The sequence below is a fragment of the Leucopleurus acutus genome (assembly GCF_964270905.1).
Source record: "Leucopleurus acutus genome assembly, chromosome: 8".
Classification (NCBI taxonomy): domain Eukaryota; kingdom Metazoa; phylum Chordata; class Mammalia; order Artiodactyla; family Delphinidae; genus Leucopleurus; species Leucopleurus acutus.
Window position 1 is genome coordinate 30383620 of NC_139151.1, and position 19465 is coordinate 30403084.

Consider the following 19465-nt stretch of genomic DNA (forward strand, 5'->3'; position numbering starts at 1 on the left):
CCCTAGGTTCATGTGTGTTGACCCATAATTATATCTACTTGATTTAAACTGACAGTCATTTAAGTTCAAACCATTTTAAAAGATATACATTTTTACTACTGTCCCCGACATTTTTGTTTTTTGTGTCATATTTTACATCTTCATGTTTATCCCTTAGTTGTTTGTTGTAGTTATAGTTGCTTTTACACTTTTTGTCTTTTAACCTATGTACTGACTTATTTAAGTGATCTTCAACATTTACTATATATTTATCTTTCCTACTGGGATTTTCCATTTCCTATAGATTCTTACTTATTTTCCATTTAGAGATCCTTCAACAGTTCTTTTAGGGTAGGTTTAGTATTGATGAATTCTTTTAGTTTTTGCTTGTCTGAGAAATTCTTTATCTCTTTTTCTATTCTAAATGATAATTTTATTGGGTAGAGTATCCTAGCTTGCAGGTGTTTCCTTTTCAGGATTTTAAATATATCCTTTCTGGCCTGCAATGTTTCTGCAGAGAAATCAGTTGATAGCCTTATGGGGATTCCCTTGTGTATGGCTCTCTATTTTTTTCTTGCTGCCTTTAGAATTCTCTATTTAAAAAATTTTCCATTTTAATTATGATATATCTTGGTGTGCGTCTGTTTGGGTTCATCTTGTTTGAGACCCTCTGTACTTCCTGTACCTAGATATCTATTTCCTTCTTCAGGTTTCTGAAGTTTTCAGACACAATTTCCTCAAATACATTTTCACTCTCCTTCTCTCTCTCGTCTCTTTCTGGAACCACTAAAATGCGAAAGTTGGGACACTTAATGTTATCAGACATGTTTCTTAGATTGCTTTTTAAAAAAATTTTTTTTTTTCTCCTGGTGCTCTGATTGGATGACTTCCATTATTCTGTCTTCCAGATCACTTATGCATTCTTCTATATCACTTAGTCTGCTATTCATTCCTTCTAATGTGTTATTTCAGCTATTAAATTATTTATTTTTGACTGGATCTTTATATTTTCTAGTTCCTTGAGAACATGTTCATTTTTTAGATCAATTCTTTTTCCTAATTCAAGTAACATTTTCACTACCAATGTGTCTAACTCTTTATCTGGTAAATTGTTTATTTCTCTTTCATTATTTATTTTTTCTCTTGATCTTTCAATTGAGAGTAGTTCCTCTGCCTTTTCATTTTTTTAGACTTAACTTTCTCTGCCTCTATGAATTTAGGTGAAACAGTTACCTATTGCATCTTAAAGGGGTGTTCTTATGTTTGAGTGTCTCTATGCTGACTACATATGTTCAATGCCTTTGGTGGGAGAGCTGGATTTGATGTGGATGCCAGTCATGTCTTTCCTCAGAGTGTGCTGGCAGCTATCGCCTTGGTAAGTGGTGGGGCTGGAGACAGAGCTGGCCTGGGGTGTGAGGCAAGGCTTCTTCTCTGGTCAGTAACCATCACTGCCCTCCCAGGGTCGGGGTCTGATCCCATGTTGCTGCAGAAGAAGACCTGTGTGTCAGGCTCGAACTGGCTCCATTTCCTTTAAGTGTGGGTTTTCCCCACTCCCCACACCAGGAATTTTGTCCCAGGAGGGGAGTGCTGAATCAAGTGAGGTTCATGTGCATACAGAAGTCCAATGTGCTGTCTGTGCAGGCATCTGTGGTTCTGCTCAGCCACAGACCACGGTTGAATCTTTTCCCTGGTCGCAGCCGCCCCAGATCAAGGGCTGTGCTGTGGCGTGGACTAAGTGGGGTCCAACCATTTGCTTAGCTTGAGCTGAGGCACATGATGAGGTGGTTGGAGGAAAACAGGCAGCCACTAGAGCAGACCTCTCTTCCCTGCCGTGGGGGCAAGACCTCTTTGTCTCTCACAACTGATCACTATCTCCAACCTCCTCTGTGCCCCAAAGGGGAGGCAGGGCCTCTGTGGTTTCTCTGTGTATACTGGGGCAAGGTGGTGGGTTGAGTTGTGGTGTACAGCGGCTGCCCTCTGGACTGCTTCTAGGGCACCACTTGAGTAAGTGCCAACAATGGCCACCACAGCCCACCCAGGGTCCACCCTGGGACTAAATCACCTCTGCATCCCAAAGTCAAGTCTTTTCCCTGGTCCTGGCCACCCCAGATCCAGTGCCATACTGTGGCATGGACTAAGAGGGGCCAGAGCTTTTGCTTAGCTCAGGCTGGGGTGTATGATGAGGCAGTCACGGGAAACTCAGCAGCCACTAGAGCAGACCTCTCTCCACCTTGCCCCAGAGGCTAGCCAGTGCACACACACTCCTCTTGAATGGAGCCCAGGATTCTCCCAGCCCTTCTATTTGTCACAGTGTTCCTCCAACCAGTGAGGGGGCTTATTTCCTCCATGTAGGACCCCAGGACTGGGAAGCCTAGTCTGTGGCTTGACCCACTCACTCCCCAGGGCTAGGGTCTGCCCATATAATCACCCTTTTCCTCTGAGTCCCCTCTCTGGGGCACAGGTCCTGATTTGATTGCTTTTCTTCCCTTCCTACCTGATTACATGTGTATTTTTCTTACAGCCTCGGTTTTAAAGGAGTCCTTCTACCAGTTCCAGTTAGTTTTCACTGAGAAATGCTCCTCCTGTAGATGTATTTCGGATTTGTTCAGGGGAGAAGATGAGGGTCACATCCTCTTATGCAACCATCTAGTCTCCTTAATCCATTTTAACTTTAAATCATTTAATTTCTTTTTTACATCTTCATTGGAGTACAATTGCATTACAATGTTGTGTTAGTTGCTGCTGTATAACAAAGTGAATCAGCTATATGTATACATATATCCCCATATCCCCTACCTCTTGCGTCTCCCTCCCACCCTCCCTATTCCACCCCTCTAGGTGGTCACAAAGCAGGGAGCTGATCTCCCTGTGCTATGAGGCTGCTTCCCACTAGCTATTTTAAATTTGGTAGTGTATATATGTCCATGCCACTCTTTCACTTCATCCCAGCTTACCCTTCCCCATCCCTGTGTCCTCAAGTCCATTCTCTATGTCTGTGACTTTATTTTAGTTGTGCCCCTAGGTTCTTCAGAACTATTTTTTTTAGATTCCATATATATGCCTTAGCATATGGTATTTGTTTTTCTCTTTCTGACTTACTTCATTCTGTATGACAGTCTCTAGGTCCATCCACCTTACTACAAACAACTCAATTTCGGTTTTTTTTATGGCTGAGTAATATTCCATTGTAATATGTGCCACATCTTCTTTATCCATTCATCTGTCAATGGACACTTAGGTTGCTTCCATGTTCTGGCTATTGTAAATACAGCTGCAATGAACAGTGTGGTACATGACTCTTTTTGAATTATGGTTTCCTCAGGGTATATGCCCAGTAGTGGGATTGCTGGGTTGTATGGTAGTTCTATTTTTAGTTTTCAAGGAACCTCCATACGGTTCTCCATAGTGGCTGCATCAATTTACATTCCCATCAACAGTGCAAGAGGGTTCCCTTTTCTCCACACCCTCTCCAGCATTTATTGTTTGTAGATTTTTGATGATGGCCATTCTGACTGCTGTGAGGCAATACCTCACTTTAGTTTTGATTTGCATTTCCCTAATGATTAGTGATGTTGAGCATCCTTACACGTGTCTGTTGGCAATCTGTATATCTTCTCTGGAGAAATGTCTATTTAGGTCTTCTGCCCATTTTTGGATTGGGTTTTTCTTTTGATATTGAGCTGCATGAGTTGTATATTTGGAGATTAATCCTTTGTTAGTTGCTATGTTTGCAAATAGTTTCTCTCATTTTGAGGGTTGGCTTTTCGTCTTGTTTATGGTTTCCTCTACTGTGCAAAAGCTTTGAAGTTTCATTAGGTCCCATTTGTTTATTTTTGTTTTTATTTCCACTTCTCTAGGAGGTGGGTCAAAAAGGATCTTGCTGTGATTTATGTCATAGAGTGCTCTGCCTATGTTTTCCTCTAAGAGTTTTATCGTGTCTGGCCTTACATTTAGGTCTTTAATCCATCTGAGTTTATTTTTGTGTATGGTGTTAGGGAGTGTTCTAATTTCATTTTTCACATGTGGCTGTCCAGTTTTCCCAGCACCACTTATTGAAGAGAGTGTCATTGCTCCATCGTATATTCTTGCCTCCTTTATCAAAGATAAGGTGACCATATGAGTGGGTTTATCTCTGGGCTTTCTATCTGTTCCATTGATCTACATGTCTGTTTTTTTGCCAGTACCATACTGTCTTGATTATTGTAGCTTTTGTAGTATAGTCTGAGGTCAGGGAGCCTGATTCCTCCAGCTCTGCTTTTCTTTCTCAAGATTGCTTTGGCTATTCAGGGTCTTTTATGTTTCCATACTAATTGTGAATTTTTTTGTTCTAGTTCTGTGAAAAGTGCCAGTGGTAGGTTGATAGGGATTGCATTGAATCTGTAGATTGCTTTGGGTCATTTTCACAATGTTGATTCTTCCAATCCAAGTATATGGTATAGCTCTCCATCTGTTTGTATCATCTTTAATTTCTTTCATCAGTGTCTTATAGTTTTCTGCATACAGGTCTTTTGTCTCCTTAGGTAGGTTTATTCCTAGGTATTTTATTCTTTTTGTTGCAGTGGTAAATGGGAGTTTTTCCTTAATTTCTCTTTCAGATTTTTCATCATTAGTGTATAGGAATGCAACAGATTCCTGTGCATTAATTTTGTTTCCTGCTACTTTACCAAATTCATTGATTAGCTGTAGTAGTTTTCTGGTAGCATCTTTAGGATTCTCTATGTATAGTAAGTATCACATCATCTGTAAACAGTGAAGGAAACGATAGCAAAGATCAATAAAACTAAAAGCTGGTTCTTTACGAAGATAAATAAAATTGATAAACCATTAGCCAGACTCTTCAAGAAAAAAAGGGAGAAGACTCAAATCAATAGAATTAGAAATGAAAAAGAAGTAACAACTGACACTGCAGAAATACAAAGGATCATGAGAGATTATTACAAGCAATTATATACTAGTAAAATGGACAACTGGAAGAAATGGACAAATTCTTTGAAAAGCACAACCTTCTGAGACTGAACCAGGAAGAAATAGAAAATATAAATGGACCAATCACAAGCACTGAAATTGAAACTGTGTTAAAAATCTTCCAACAAACTGTGATTAATTTTCCAACAAAGAAAAGACCAGGACCAGATGGCTTTACAGGTGAATACTATCCTTCTCAAACTCTTCCAAAATATAGCAAAGAGAGGAACACTCCTAATCTTATTCTATGAGGCCCTGATACCAAAACCAGACAGATGTCACAAAAAAAGACAACTACAGGCCAATATCACTGATGAACATAGATGCAAAAATCCTCAACAAAATACTAGCAAACAGAATCCAGCAGCACATTAAAAGGATCATACACCATGATCAAGTGGGGTTTATCCCAGGAATGCAAGGATTCTTCAATATACGCAAATCAATCAATGTGATACACCATATTAACAAACTGAAGGAGAAAAAACATACGATCATCTCAACAGATGCAGAAAAAGCTTTCGACAAAATTCAACACCCATTTATGATAAAGTCTCTCCAGAAAGTAGGCACAGAGGGAACTTACCTCAACATAATACAGGCCACATATGACAAACCCTCAGCCAACATCATTCTGAATGGTGAAAAACTGAAACCATATCCACTAATATCAGGAATAAATCATTTAAATTTAAATAGCATCATTTGACTTCTGCCTACCATATTGGACACAATAGGTCTAGATAAATAAATGACCAAAATTTTAAAAATTGTTTTGCCTTTTTCAATTCTAATATAAAACACATCATAATTGAAAGCAGTGTTCTCTAAACTAGAAGTTTACTGTTATTAAACGTCAAGTATTAAGAAATAATACAACTATCTGGATTCAACAATAAATTTATTTCTTGACAATCAAGGGAATGTGATCAGAAGTGAACAAATCAAAGTATAATTACCCTCTCAGACAAATAAGTATTTCATTCTATTTACCTTGCAGTTTCCTGGCGAAGCGCATTGAGAAATGTGTCTGGGTGGAAGAGTTCTGATAGGTCAAGTGTATCGGAGAGAAGAGTCTGGTTTTCAGCTCTCTCTACCCAGTTCTAGGAGGAGGGAGATACACGAACACACATTTAAAAACTTTGCAAACTTGAAAGATAAAGATTGGATACAGATATGGTGAAATAGTTCCCACTAAAAACCAAACCAAACCAAAAAATACCCTCTCTTGGTCCTTCTTCTCACCAGCTATTATCCTATTGATATTTATCTGTGCCACTTCATAACAAAAAAACATTGTCTAATTTCATCTATAGTATTTGACCTTTTTAAAACACTTTGACCTTCTTAAAACACTTTCTTCTCTTGGCTTCTCAATCACTACAGTCTCCCAGTCTTTCTTCTGTCTTCCTGACTATAACTTCTTGGTGTCCATCATTGACTCCTCCTCCTTTCCTGGAATTCCCAATATTGGGGTGTACTCAGGACCATTACTTGGTCAATCCTATAGTTTTAAAGACCAGTATGCTTATGATTCCCAATATTGTATCTGCTACTCCTTCCTACCTGTTTCCTGTCACTTACTTTTCTGACATTTCCACCGTGATGTTTAACAGTTATCTAAACATGTTCAAATCAGAATTCTAAATTTGCAAGACCACCTTCCTCTTCTCTAGGAAATCTTCTTTATCACCAGAATCCTTCAGCTCAGTGAGAAATTCAATTGATTGCTCAGGCCAAAACCTTGAAATTATTTTTTACATCTCTCCCATGTCCCACAGCCAAATTCACAGGTCTGATATAAAAATCTTAGCACTTCTTCATTTCCACATCCACCACCCTAATCCATAACACCACCATATTATCACTTGGATTACTGCAATAACCTCTTAACTAGTTAGCCTGTTCCCTGCCTACATCTGTTTTTCCCTCAGATATGTTCATGATTTGCTTTCTTACTTCATTCAAGTCTCTGTTTAAATATCACCTCCTAAGTGGCCTTACCGGACCACTCATGCTGAAGTGTCACCCTTTTCAACCCATTAACTTTCTAATTCCTTTAATCTACATCAATTTTCTCTACAGCATACTGATATTTATTAGATATAAAGTTCAGTTCAGCTTCAATATTTCATCAAGATCTACTATTTGCCTTCACCTTCTGGAAGGCCCAATAAATAGATGCTTACTTTAAAAATGTCCTGACATTCCCAGAAATGAATAATATAAATATGTGTATAAGCACAGATGTTACTACCCTATCTAATAAGTGTAACAATGTTGCAAATGCCAACAAGGTATGACATTTAGATTTATTTAAAATATTAGATTATTTACTATCACATATAAATGGGCATTTTACATGCCACTTGGAGTGAAAATAACTCCCTATGTGCTCTATAGGATGAAATTCTCTTGCTCTAAACTATAAATGAGAGTTTATTATTGCAAGAGTAAAGTTTTAAAAATAATCGTGAAAACTGTTAATTTTATATAAGAAAATTAAGAACTCTAGAGTTCAATAAATAGAGAAATTGATAATTATTACAAATATTGAGAGACTACAATAGCTAAACAAGTATAAGGAAAAATGTTGGAAGCATTTTAGTCAAGAAATATTAATAAAAATTTAACTAGTATGAAGAATAATATACATATTTGGTTATCTTGAAATTCACACCTTTGTAAAATTGTTTGACATACTTGCATTTGCAACACTAAATAAAATTATTATTAAGAACAAAATTTAATTGTAGGTTACTTAGTTTTATTTAACATGAGTCCTTCAAGTTCTAGTTGGGAATACTTTCTATCTTGTGAGAATGAAGTAACAATGAAATATTAGCTTTGCCATCTTGAATTTTCTCAAGGAGAAACAAGGCCCTAATATCATTTACAAAAAAATCCAATATAAATCATCTTCAATCTAGGCATAAACAATTTTTAAAAATACAGAAAAGAAAGAAATAAAGAAAAATTAGATACATCAAATATTTATTTTCTCACTTTTACAATTTCAAAACAATAGACATTAAAAGGAATATTTATTTAGGAACAATTTTTCATTGAGGTTTCAAATTTGTGGCGGTTAAAAAAAAGCCTGACAAAATCATTAATATAGATTAACAATGATTTTCAGGACATGAAGTATGAGGAGTTTTGAGATTTCTTTAAGCTATAGACCTTATGTTCAAGGTTCTTCCTAGAAAACATGTTACTGAAATATATTTTCCTAAACTATTTTTACTATTCACAAACAAGTTAATATTATTGGTAGTAATATTAAATATTCTACTTTAATATTATGTGCAATAGACAATTAGATAAGCGTATATATCTTAAAGTCCTTTTAAAGTGTGACAATGTGTAAATTAACAATGAAACCAATCGCCGCTTTTCTTGTTTGTGAAGTTTTCCAGCTGCATATAGCTAACAACAAAGTGAACCTGATAGAAGATACATTATAGAATGGAAAATCAGCATGCACTTATCATTGACAATGGAATAGTGGTGAGGACTATGACTGATTTAGGAATCAAAGGTACACATGTTTTGTTCATAACTTTCCATTGGGTTTTCAGAAATAATAACAGTATTTGATAGGACAGACTTATTGACTATAGCAGAAAAATTGTCAACTACTTTCATTCTTCTTCTTTAACCAAAGATAAAACTATATGACATAAAAGACATTTTTCAATTGTCTTGTTTTATACTAATAAACTATGTTCATACCAGATGTAATAGAATACTTTAAGTGGTAAAAATGGCTGTATAAAGCAAGGAAAGCCTTGAAACAGTGTTTTGAAAATAAGGGTACCAACATAGCAAATGTTACTAACAATCACCGGTTACTTTCAGGGAAAGTAATTTGTTTGCTAGAACCTGCCAGTTCTTCAAAAAACCAAACTTGTCTTAAGAGTTTAAATTCTCTGCATGTTTTCTGCTGTAAAGATCCCCTTACTGTGATACTCCAGGTAGCTGCTGAAATTGGTATGCATGTGATAAACGCTGAGATGCACATAAAAATTCAGAGAAGATTTTGTTATCTTGAAAGCCAATTATGTTGCTATATTGTCACATTTCTAGACCCAAGATTTATCTTCTGCAAGCAGTACAAATAGCATGGTTTATAGGATTGCTTCTATAAAACTGCCAATCATCATAGACTACTGTTTAGTATTCCAAATGTGCAAGAGAGTTGACTATAGGCAGAAGTAATCAGCTGACAGTATTGAGAAATTATTGTCTCTGTACAAAATCTGACGCCTAAAATTCTGTAATTCTACTGCTATAGTAATAGCTATATTTTATTGGATAACATTTCAGATATACTATACCCTAAGTTCATTCTATAATGGTGATAATCCAATTTAAAGTTTGACTGTATGTTAATCTTAAATCTCAGGATTTTGGCAAAGATGTATTTTTCTATGCAATTCTAATTTAATGTATTTATTTATTATATATCTCCACTAAATGTAGAGATTCTTATTGGCAGAGCAATGAATGGCACATAATAAAAATTCAATAAACATTCACCAAATGATGAATAAATTAAAGAATATGAATAAAAAATACCCGTAAGGTAGCTCTTCTAGCTGAGTATAGTACATGAAAATAGGGATGCTGGAGGTTTTTGACCACATACAGACTATTTTTTCAATTTTGTTTATGTAAGTTTTCCTATGAATATTTTTACGGAGTACCCAGTATGTGTAAAACATTGCAGTAATGACTGTGAAAGTTACTGAGTTAGGGGAAAAAAAGAGATTCCCTTCTCAGGAATGCAAAGTATTGCAGAACCTTGCAAAATTGATTAAGACACCTCAGAAAATGAAAGAAAAGTAAACAATGTAATTTTAATAAAATTACTTTTAAAGTTCAAGATCTTAAGAGAAAATGAAACAAGCCTTCAAATGTTAGATGGTGGAACAGAGTATAAAGTTGAACAATAGTGTTCATTGGGTAGATTTAAATAGAAGCTAAAACCTCAGAAATATCTCATGGGTACTACAAAAATACATCTCAGCAGGTGTATGAATCATGATGATTGGGAAGCATGAAAGAGATTTATGTCAGTTTGCTTGAGAATAACCCTAAGATTGACTGAATCATTCATTTATTCAACAGATATTTATTGAAAAACCTACTTGTGTAAGCCACTGTTCTACATGCTTGGATAGAGCAGTAAACAGACAAAAATCTCTGCCCTTATCAAGCTTCCATTTTAGTGGAGGAATACAGAGACAACAAACAAACAAGTAAAATATATACACTATTAGGTGGAGATATAGGCTATGGAAAAAAATTTAAAAGGGAAACAGGATGTAAAGTATCAAGGAAGAGGAGGGTTACAATCTGAAATAGGATGGTCCTGAAGGGATAAAGAAACTTCTTTCCTTGAAAAAAAAAAAAAGAAGAAACAAGGAAAAAAGAAACTTCCTTGCAGATATCTGAGGGAGAGCATTCCAGGTAGAGGAAACAGGAAGAATAAAGTCCCTTTGAGGGAGTGTGCCAGGCTGTTCATTGAAAAGCAAGGAGACCAGTATGGCTGGAACAGAATAAATTAGGAAGCAAAAAGTAGGAGAGGAAATCAGAGAGGTAAACGGGCCAGATCTTGTAGGTTGCTATAAGGATTTTGTTACTCTGGATGAGACGAGAAAGCGTGGGGAAATTTCCAAGAGAGGAGTGATATAATCTGATGCTTTAACCAGAATATTTAGACTGCTGGGTTGAGAACTGACCAGAAAGGAGACCAGGGTGGAAGCAGGACTAGTCAGGTGGCAGCTGCACCAATAATGACCTCAATCAAGGTAGTAGCAGTGAAAGTGGTGAGAGGTGTCTCAGAATATATTTTGAACGTACAACCAAGGTAATTTTTCTGATTGAATGGATGCAGTATATGAGAGAAGAGTTAACAATGATTCCAAGACCTTGTGCCTATGCCTCAAGAAAGGTGGAGATGTCATTTACTTTTACGGGAAAGACTGCGGGTAGCACAAGTTTTTCAGTAAAGGGCAGGAGTTCAGTTTTGAATATGTTAAGTTTGAGATGTTTATTAAACATCCAAGTGGAAATACTGAGTATACACCAGAGTTAGGGGAGAATACTGGGCTGGAGCTATAAATCTGAGAATAATAAAAGTTTAGATGGGATTCATAGGCATGAGATCACTATGGGTGGAGTACAGATAGAAAAGGACAGAGGACTGTGCTCTAGGGAATCCAATTAGAGATGAGGGAATAGAAAAGCCAGAGAAATAGACAGATAAAAAAACAGAAGTGTGTGGTGACCTTGAGGCCAACTTATAAAAAGGTTTCAAGGGGTAGAAACATCTTTTAAAAATGTTGCTGATAGATATCAAAAACTCTGAGATATTATTATAGAAAGGGAATTTGAATGTGAGTTCTATCATTTATCATACACATTTTGTAAACTATTCTTGAATATGGGGTTTTACTTTTCGCATCTTTAAAAATGGAAATAAAAATATGTACCTCATATATTATAAATATTACTAGATTGTGTCTAAAGCACATGTATGTCTGAGATCCAAAATATGCTCAGTTCTTATAAATATTCATTTTTCTTTCTATCCTTCATTTGATCATTCAAAAAGTTTGAGTATATGTTTGAAGTGGTGCACTGAAAGAAAAGAAAGTGATCTGAAGCTCAAATATAGGTCACTAGTACATTTTACTGCTAGGGAAGTGAGAAGAGCTATTTAGATGAACCCAAAAAGGGTGTAACGAGCCACATTTCTAGATCTAGAAATGCCAGTCTGATGTATTAGTGATAATTAGGGTTAAAGGGGAAGAAATAAGAGCTAGAGGCTCACAGATATTTTTTTTTCAGTGAAGAATTAGTTTTCTTGAAGTGGGCCATAGAAGTAAAATGCAAAGTGAAAAAGTTAAAGCAATCTATGTGGCTAACAACAAGCATCTTTGCAGACATGCGAGAAACTGTGTGCCTGAATATTTGAAGAAAAAATAGGAAGCAGCACCTAAAAAGAATCTCAGAAAAACATAAGAGTGAAGGGGCTGATGCCTATACTAGGGAAAAATATGCTTCCCAGCGTTCCACAGTGGGAGGGGATGGAAGGAAGCAACATAACATTAGCGTCTGCTGATAGAAAAGGTACTTTGGTATAGTCTACTACACAGTGCCCAAATGAGGCCTAATTCAGACTTAATTCAGGCCATTACAGGAATGGAGATAGCATTAAGTGCTTCTAGGTTGTAGTACTTCTGCTATTTATTCCTAGAGTACTGCACTTCCTTTATCATTTTGATTGTTGTGGCTTATTTGTTGTCTTTCCTGATAAACTCTAAGGATAGTTTATATGTCACGCTGAATGGCATTTATTAATAATAATAACAACAATAATAACTAATTCTTTTTATTGCTTAAATCTCCCCAGATTTCAAGGACCTTAACAGTTGATATAAACAAGATTCCATCATAAGAATGATGGGTGGCAGAATTTGGTAGTATATGAGTGTACCAGCCACTGGCTCGAGTTAGGCCAAAAAAATTGTGTAGAGTTCAAGAAGTCACTATAAATTTTAAAATGAAAGAAAGAACCTACTGAGAAGCTCAGTCCTAAAAAATGGGCATGAAAGCTTGCCAATGACACATGGCACCCCAAGTTTGTTAGCAGTAGAAGTAAAATGAGACATTCAGGAGCCCATTAAACATGTGCAGAATACTGGGTCTGTTTAGCACACCCAAGCCTAACTGGGTACTCGATATGAAGGTCTTATATCCTTAAACAGAATCAACTCATGAGCTAGGTTGGAACAGAAATTGCAGGCGTAGAGTCAAGGGATCCAACTGTGAGAAGTTGAAAATATGAAGACAGAGGGAAAAAGGCAAATGCTGACCCCACAGATTTATGAACTGGGTAGAGAACATGCTGGAATTTAAAATGATCAACACAGAAAAATCAGACTATACTAGGGAGAACTTCTGTAGAGGCTATTCTGCAGGCCAAAGGGGAAACAAACAGTAGAAATCAGGAACCAAAGAAACTCTCAGAAGATGTTATTTCTGAAGAAAGAGCAGAAAAACTCGAAGTCAGGAAAATAATTCTAGGGTCTCAATAGGAAATAATATGTTATATATATTATATTATATTTATATATCTAGTCCATTCATTTGTTCATTCATTTATTCAGAAGGCAGTATGCTACATATTAGAAATACAGTGGAATTATTATTTTTTTAAAAGTCCTTGCCCTAAAGGATCTTAGAGACCATAGGATAAATGACTGCAAGACTCTCTTTGGCTGAGACTGCTTGGGTACCTAAGGGTTCTCTGGCTCTCTCTAAATCACCAGCATTGAGAGGACAGTCTCAAACCCATGTCACCCAGTAGAGTAAGACTCTCTCCATATTGAAAAATGATCCTCTAAAACATAATCTGATTTCTCTCCTTAATATTCCACAGTGTTCCCTTTTGCCCTTATGATCAAATATAATCATAATCTGATTTCTCTCCTTAATATCCCACAGTGTTCCCTTTTGCCCTTATGATCAAATATAATCCCTTAATACATTATCATAACATGGCCTTTCCTGCTCCACCAGCCTAATCTCTGAACACCCCTCCTTGCGCTCTATGCTCTGCTTTTAGTTATTAAAAGTGCATGGCTTACTCTTGACTCTGACCTTCCTCTTGTCTGGCACAGTCTTTCCTCTTGTCTGGCACAGTCTTTCCTCTTGTCCTTGCTTGGTCTATTCCTACTAAGCTTTCAGCTTAAGCATCACTTCCCTGTTCCCATGTAGGATAGGTACTCTTGCTATTTGCTCCCATAGTACTAGACTTCCTTTGTCACTCTTACTGTTGCTGTTTATTCGGTTGTCTATTTTTTCTGATAAATTGTAAGGACAGTTCCTTGGGACACAATGTGTATCTATTTTGTTTACCATTCTATATTCAGCAACCTCAGCACAGTGCATGGCACCAAGATAGAATTTTTAATTGCTAAATGAATGAATGTAAGAAATTTAAATTCTGTGAGGCAGAAACTGTATCAATTGACTAATCATTTTATCTCCAGTACTTCACTCAGAGCTTAGCATAAAGTTGTTGTTTATAATATGTTTGACTGACTAAATAAATGAATGCCATCTTGACCCAGTCACTCTCACCTTATTTGCACAAAACCCCTGTATTGATCAGGCACTATGTGTAATACTCTCAGTAGCTTGTTCTGTTTCCTATATGTTATGCCCTAAATGAAAGGCTCTGGGATTTTAAACCATGGCTGGAACTGGGCTCAACCTGCTGTGTACCTATTTGGAATCAGTCTGATCATTACACTTTCATAAATAACCAAAAGCTGCCATTTTCTCAGATCTCTGAAAATAGTACTTCTAATTCTCCCTGCCCTCCCAATATTCTCAGCCCTTTCTTCCCCACCTAAGTAGCCACGCTGTTCCTCTAAACTTTGTAAGTTGCTCTGGTTACTTATCTGTGAAACATAAAAGGCATGTATGAAATCAAAGGACCTGGCAGACCCTTGACTAGATGGAAAGTGAATGCCAAACACTAAAGGTTATCTTAGGGAAGCAGATATCTGTACAGTCATAACTGAAAAAAAAAATATTAAGGCAGGAAAACAATAAAAATATATCCTTAAGTGGTGACATAAATGATGAATTATTGCATATTCCCTAGGTAGAAAGATAAGATAAACTATGGTCAAGCCTGAAAATTATCCTGAAGGTTAAAAGGATATTTTATCATTATAATTAAGGCTAAATGCCTATAAAGCTTTTTAGAAAATCACACAGTGAAAAAGTTTTCAGTTTTGATGATCAGTATACAATATACTCAGTATGAATAATCATGCCAGAAAATTGTAATAATTTATGTAAAACTGCTTTAAATGATATTAATTTCAGTATCAATAATATATTTATTATATGCACAAAGCATAATTATTAAGCATACTTACACGTATAGTGTAATAAAAGCTACCCATTGGCAGCAAATAAAGTTTCTGCCCTTTATAAAATAATCTAATGCAAATAATACTGATACATACATTAAGTGATAAATTATCACAGCCATGCAATTATAACATACCAAGGACTTCAGAGCATTTCTGTATTTTTCTAAGAGCACCGATGGACTATTTGTCCTTCCTCTTCTGACTTCTCTATCCTTCCTTCCCTCCATTTTTCTGGCATTTACTGATAGATTATATCTGGACATATACACAGTAGATAGGAAGATGGGTAAACCCGAGTCTCTGCCTTGTTCTTCTCTACCTGCTAATTTTAAACTCATTTTCAGATCCAGTAGTTTCTTCTTCAATAATCCTACAACTGAGAGGTTGATTATACTGGAAGCCAAATAAACATTCAGATGAGTTTTGGCCCCTTCAAAGGAGTACCATTGGCAGACTGGCAGCATAGAGTAAGAAGAGAGGAAAAGATGAAATTACACAAGGCAAGGCCCCCCTAGAGGAAGTGTCTAAAGAGATGAGAGGAGATGAAATGAAGTATACAGCTCTACGGATGAGGCTTCAACAGCAGAAGGTCAACTACTTTTGTATTAGAACAAAGATGATGAGGGTGGGTTTAGACAAATTTGTAGGTGGGAGGGAAGGGTAGGCATTTTCAAGTGGTCATATTTCATAGCTTGAATTTTCTCTGTAAGGTAAAAAGCAGGGTGTTCTGCTAAGGGAAAAATTAAAGATGTGGACAGGTATGTGCACTACTAAAAAAAAAAAATGAATGAGGATTGCTGTATCTAGAAGGACACTGATCAAGTTACTCCTAATAAGCTGATATGACAAAGAATGTTATTTGTGAAAGCAGTGTAACAAGCAGAGGAAGAAGGCAGTAAGACAGTGCAAAACCATACAGGAAAAGTGGTACATTGCGTGCACCAACTGACCTATAACATTTGCTATTCCTTAAAAAAAAATAATCACCTTGTCTTTCTCCGTCTATATCGTTCCTTATTCTGTTCAATTTTCCTTCATTTACCTGACTGGGCCACTCTGAAAAAACTTGATCAATTTGGAAAAAAACAAAACAGAAAAAAGCAGCTCCCTGTAGGGGGGACATACCCTAAAGCAAATTAGTCACAGTTATGAATAAGTTTCAGTTACCATCTATATGATCCATCTATATTAAAATTGTAGATTTTTCTCTAAATTCTCAAAAATTATGAAAAGCCACACTACACAGAGAGAACACAGTCTTTTTGTTTTGTCTTTTTTTAAAGAGTGCTAGGTAAAATCACAGATGACAGAATAAGAAAGGAATATACGGTGCTCTATGAACAAAATCATAATATTTTCACTAGTTGCTAGCAGAATGGTTAACAATATGAGAGTTTATAGTACAATCGTCATACAGTCATACAATTACTAAATAATTTCATCTTACCTGTATTGCAAGGGCACGAGCTACAAGACCTCTAAGGTATTGTAAAGGATCTTCTGGACCTTCCCACTTGCTTTGCCATGTGAGAGGACACTGCAATTTTAAAAGGATCAAAATTAAGTTTACATATACAATATTACATATAAAAGATCTTTTAACATTAGTGTGATGGGGAAACTATTTTGGCATAATTCACATTATGTGTATCATGAATTCATTTCATTAAGATATGTCTTTTTTCTATTTTATACATAATATCAATAATGTATATGTGTCAATCCCAGTGTATGTATAAAATAGACAACTGATGGGAGCATACTGTATAGCACAGGGAACTCTACCTAATGCACTGTGGTAAACTAAATGGGAAGGAAGTCCAAAAGGGAGGGGATATCTGTATGTGTGTATGGCTGATTCATTTTGTTGTGCAGTGGAGGCGAACACAACATTGTAAAGCAACCATACTCCATAAAAAAATTAATAAAAAAACTTTTTAAAAAGATATGTCTTTTCTTTGATCTTATCTCATTAAAATTGAATGATAAATAGAGTCAGAATGAATTGACCTGTTTCTCTAAAAGAAAATATTTTTAAGTAAAAATTCTTGAAAGAATAAACAAATGAACATAAACCAGTATATAGAAAGTAGCAAACCATGTTTTCTTGAAATGATATGTAATGAAATCAAATTAAATTTCACAAATTCATTTTATAAGTAGTAAAGACAAAAAACAACTAGTCTTGTGTCCCTACAGAATTACAGAAATTTTATCTCCAAACCACACCAGATATATGACAAAAAGAGAATAAAACAGAAAATACTCTAAATTAAAGAAATAAATAAAACCTTTCTAAAAAAGTTACCTTTTTAATATCTGACCTTCTTTTAACTGACATTCTCCATTAATACATTCATTATAATATTCCTTTTCTGTGAGAGTTTTCTGGATTTTTCAAATATTATGTAACTATCATTCAAACTTAATATTTATTTTTCTCCAGTGGAATAATAAGGAGAGAGCATCAATTTCCTAACCCAAAACACTGTCTGATTACATAGCTGAGAAACTACTCCAGGCTAGAGTATATCAACAATGTATGGAAAATGGAAATTGTAAGATAACAAACCTTACAGTGAAAAAAAGACCTTAGAAAACATCTAGTTCAATTACTCTAGGTGAATGAAGTAAAGCCTTCTTAGGAATATGGTAGCTAAGTGCTGGAGCTATGCTGTGAACTGAAACAGGTGTGATGACTTTAAAACATGATCCCTAAATCCTTTGACAATTCTGTGGAGACTTGAAGTCTGCTCTTCTTCTTAAATAAGTGTCCTGTGAATATAGCAGAAGTGATGTGGTTCCAGTTTCCAGGTCCAGGTCTTAAGAAATTGGTTGCTTGTATTTCCTGTCTTTTGTGACTCTTGATCTTGGAACCCATCCAACGTATTGTGAAGTCCAATTTTTGGAGAGGCCCATGTGGAGATGAACTGAGGCTCCCAGCTCTCAGGCAGCACTGACTTGCCAGCCACATGAGTGAGCGGAGTGGAAGAGACAAGCTTTCTCTACCAAGGTCTACCCAAATTTCAGCTCTGTAAGCTTAAAATAAAATGATTTTTTAAAAATTATTATGTTTTATCCTGGTAAGTTTTGGTGGGATTTGTTATACAGCAAGACTTAACTGATACAGTTCTTTGGTATCCAGAAGCAGGGTTCTACCTTAACAAAAACCTAAAACATATGGCACTAGATTTGAGACTGAGTGGTGGGCTGAAGCTGCAAGAACCTTCAGCAGAATGTAAGTGAAAACATAAAGGGCTTCTAAGAGAATAGTGGAGGTCTAAGGGACTCTGAGGACTTAAAGGAAAGGGAGGAAACAATCTCAGACAGACAAAAGTACTCTTGGGACCTTAAGGGCATGCCTTGCAGATCCTTTCTGTTAAACAATAAGGCTTCAATGAATCTTAAGGGTGTTGTCCCACAGCCAACACACAAGAAGCCTAAGATAGAGAAAAAGGCTTATCACAAGATTTATGGCCATAGTTTTTGTCTAATGTGAATCTCAATGAGATTCAAAGCAAACTCACAATCTTAGAATACTGTTCTGGTGTAAGTTTCATCTGTTTGGGATTAATGGGGAAAAGAGGGCACAATTAAAAGAGAACTTTGGACCCCAGAATCCCTATGGGTGGGAAGCAGGTTGAGAAAACCACTCAGCTTCAAACATGGCTAAATCTTATTGAAATGTATGGATAATTAAGAGACGAGAATCAACAGCTCAGAGGGCAAAACCAAGAGCCATGGATAATTATTCCCAGGGAACAATATGGAATCCTAATAAAGGAACTGAAAACATAAGCTTGCTTAGATTTCAGAATTGCTAAGGACACGTGAGCCTCCCATTTCCTCATTTTTTGAGTGGGAATGTCTATTGCAGTTACCTGTCCTACCATTTTATATTGGGTTTGTAGGGGACAATAACTTATCTCTGCACATCATAGGTCTTTAGTTGAAAACCATGCTTGAGAAACTGTTTTTGAAGAACCAAACCCAAGAAGCCTCACCCATACTTCCACCTGATTTTGATGACAACATCCGGCCTGAGGCTGTAAAGGAATGAGACATCTCGGGAAACTTGGAAGGAGATGACTGCATTTTACATGTGGGAGAAATGCAAATAATTTGTGCCCAAAGGGCAGACTGCAGCAGCTTCAAAACATGGTCCCAAAATTACTTGATACTCTTCCCATTGAGAGTTGAGGTCTATGTCCACCCCACCCCTTGACAACCCGACCAATAGAATAAGGGAGAAGTGACGCTTTATCAGTTTTCAGATCTAGGTCTTAACAAATTCACAGCTTTCATTTCCTCTTTCTTGGGGTATACACTTTTAGAACCAAGATACCATGTTGTGAAGAAGCCAAGTAGTCCATATAGAGAGGCCCATGTGGAGACATCTAGAGAGCAACCAAGGCCTTTAGCCATTAGTCCCGATAAACTACCAGCCAATAATCAGCACCACCTAGCCAGCCCCGTGACTGAGCGTCCATTAAGTAGACCCTCCTGTTCTAAGCTGAACTGACTCAGCTGGTGTCACACGAAGCAAAGACAAGCCTTCC

The 19465-nt window shown here is 36.4% G+C and overlaps 1 protein-coding gene across 1 annotated transcript in view; it reads right to left on the reverse strand.

Moving 5' to 3' along the window:
- The window catches only part of LOC309964926 (cytoplasmic dynein 2 heavy chain 1-like), a gene marked incomplete at both ends in the record, with an annotated part of 239188 nt that overhangs the window by 3983 nt on the left and 215740 nt on the right, over positions 1-19465 (reverse strand). The window contains 2 exons of the mRNA XM_082844100.1: positions 5938-6047; positions 16354-16443. Of these exons, the coding sequence (XP_082700226.1) occupies positions 5938-6047; positions 16354-16443 (200 nt within the window). The remainder of the gene's footprint in view (positions 1-5937; positions 6048-16353; positions 16444-19465) is intronic.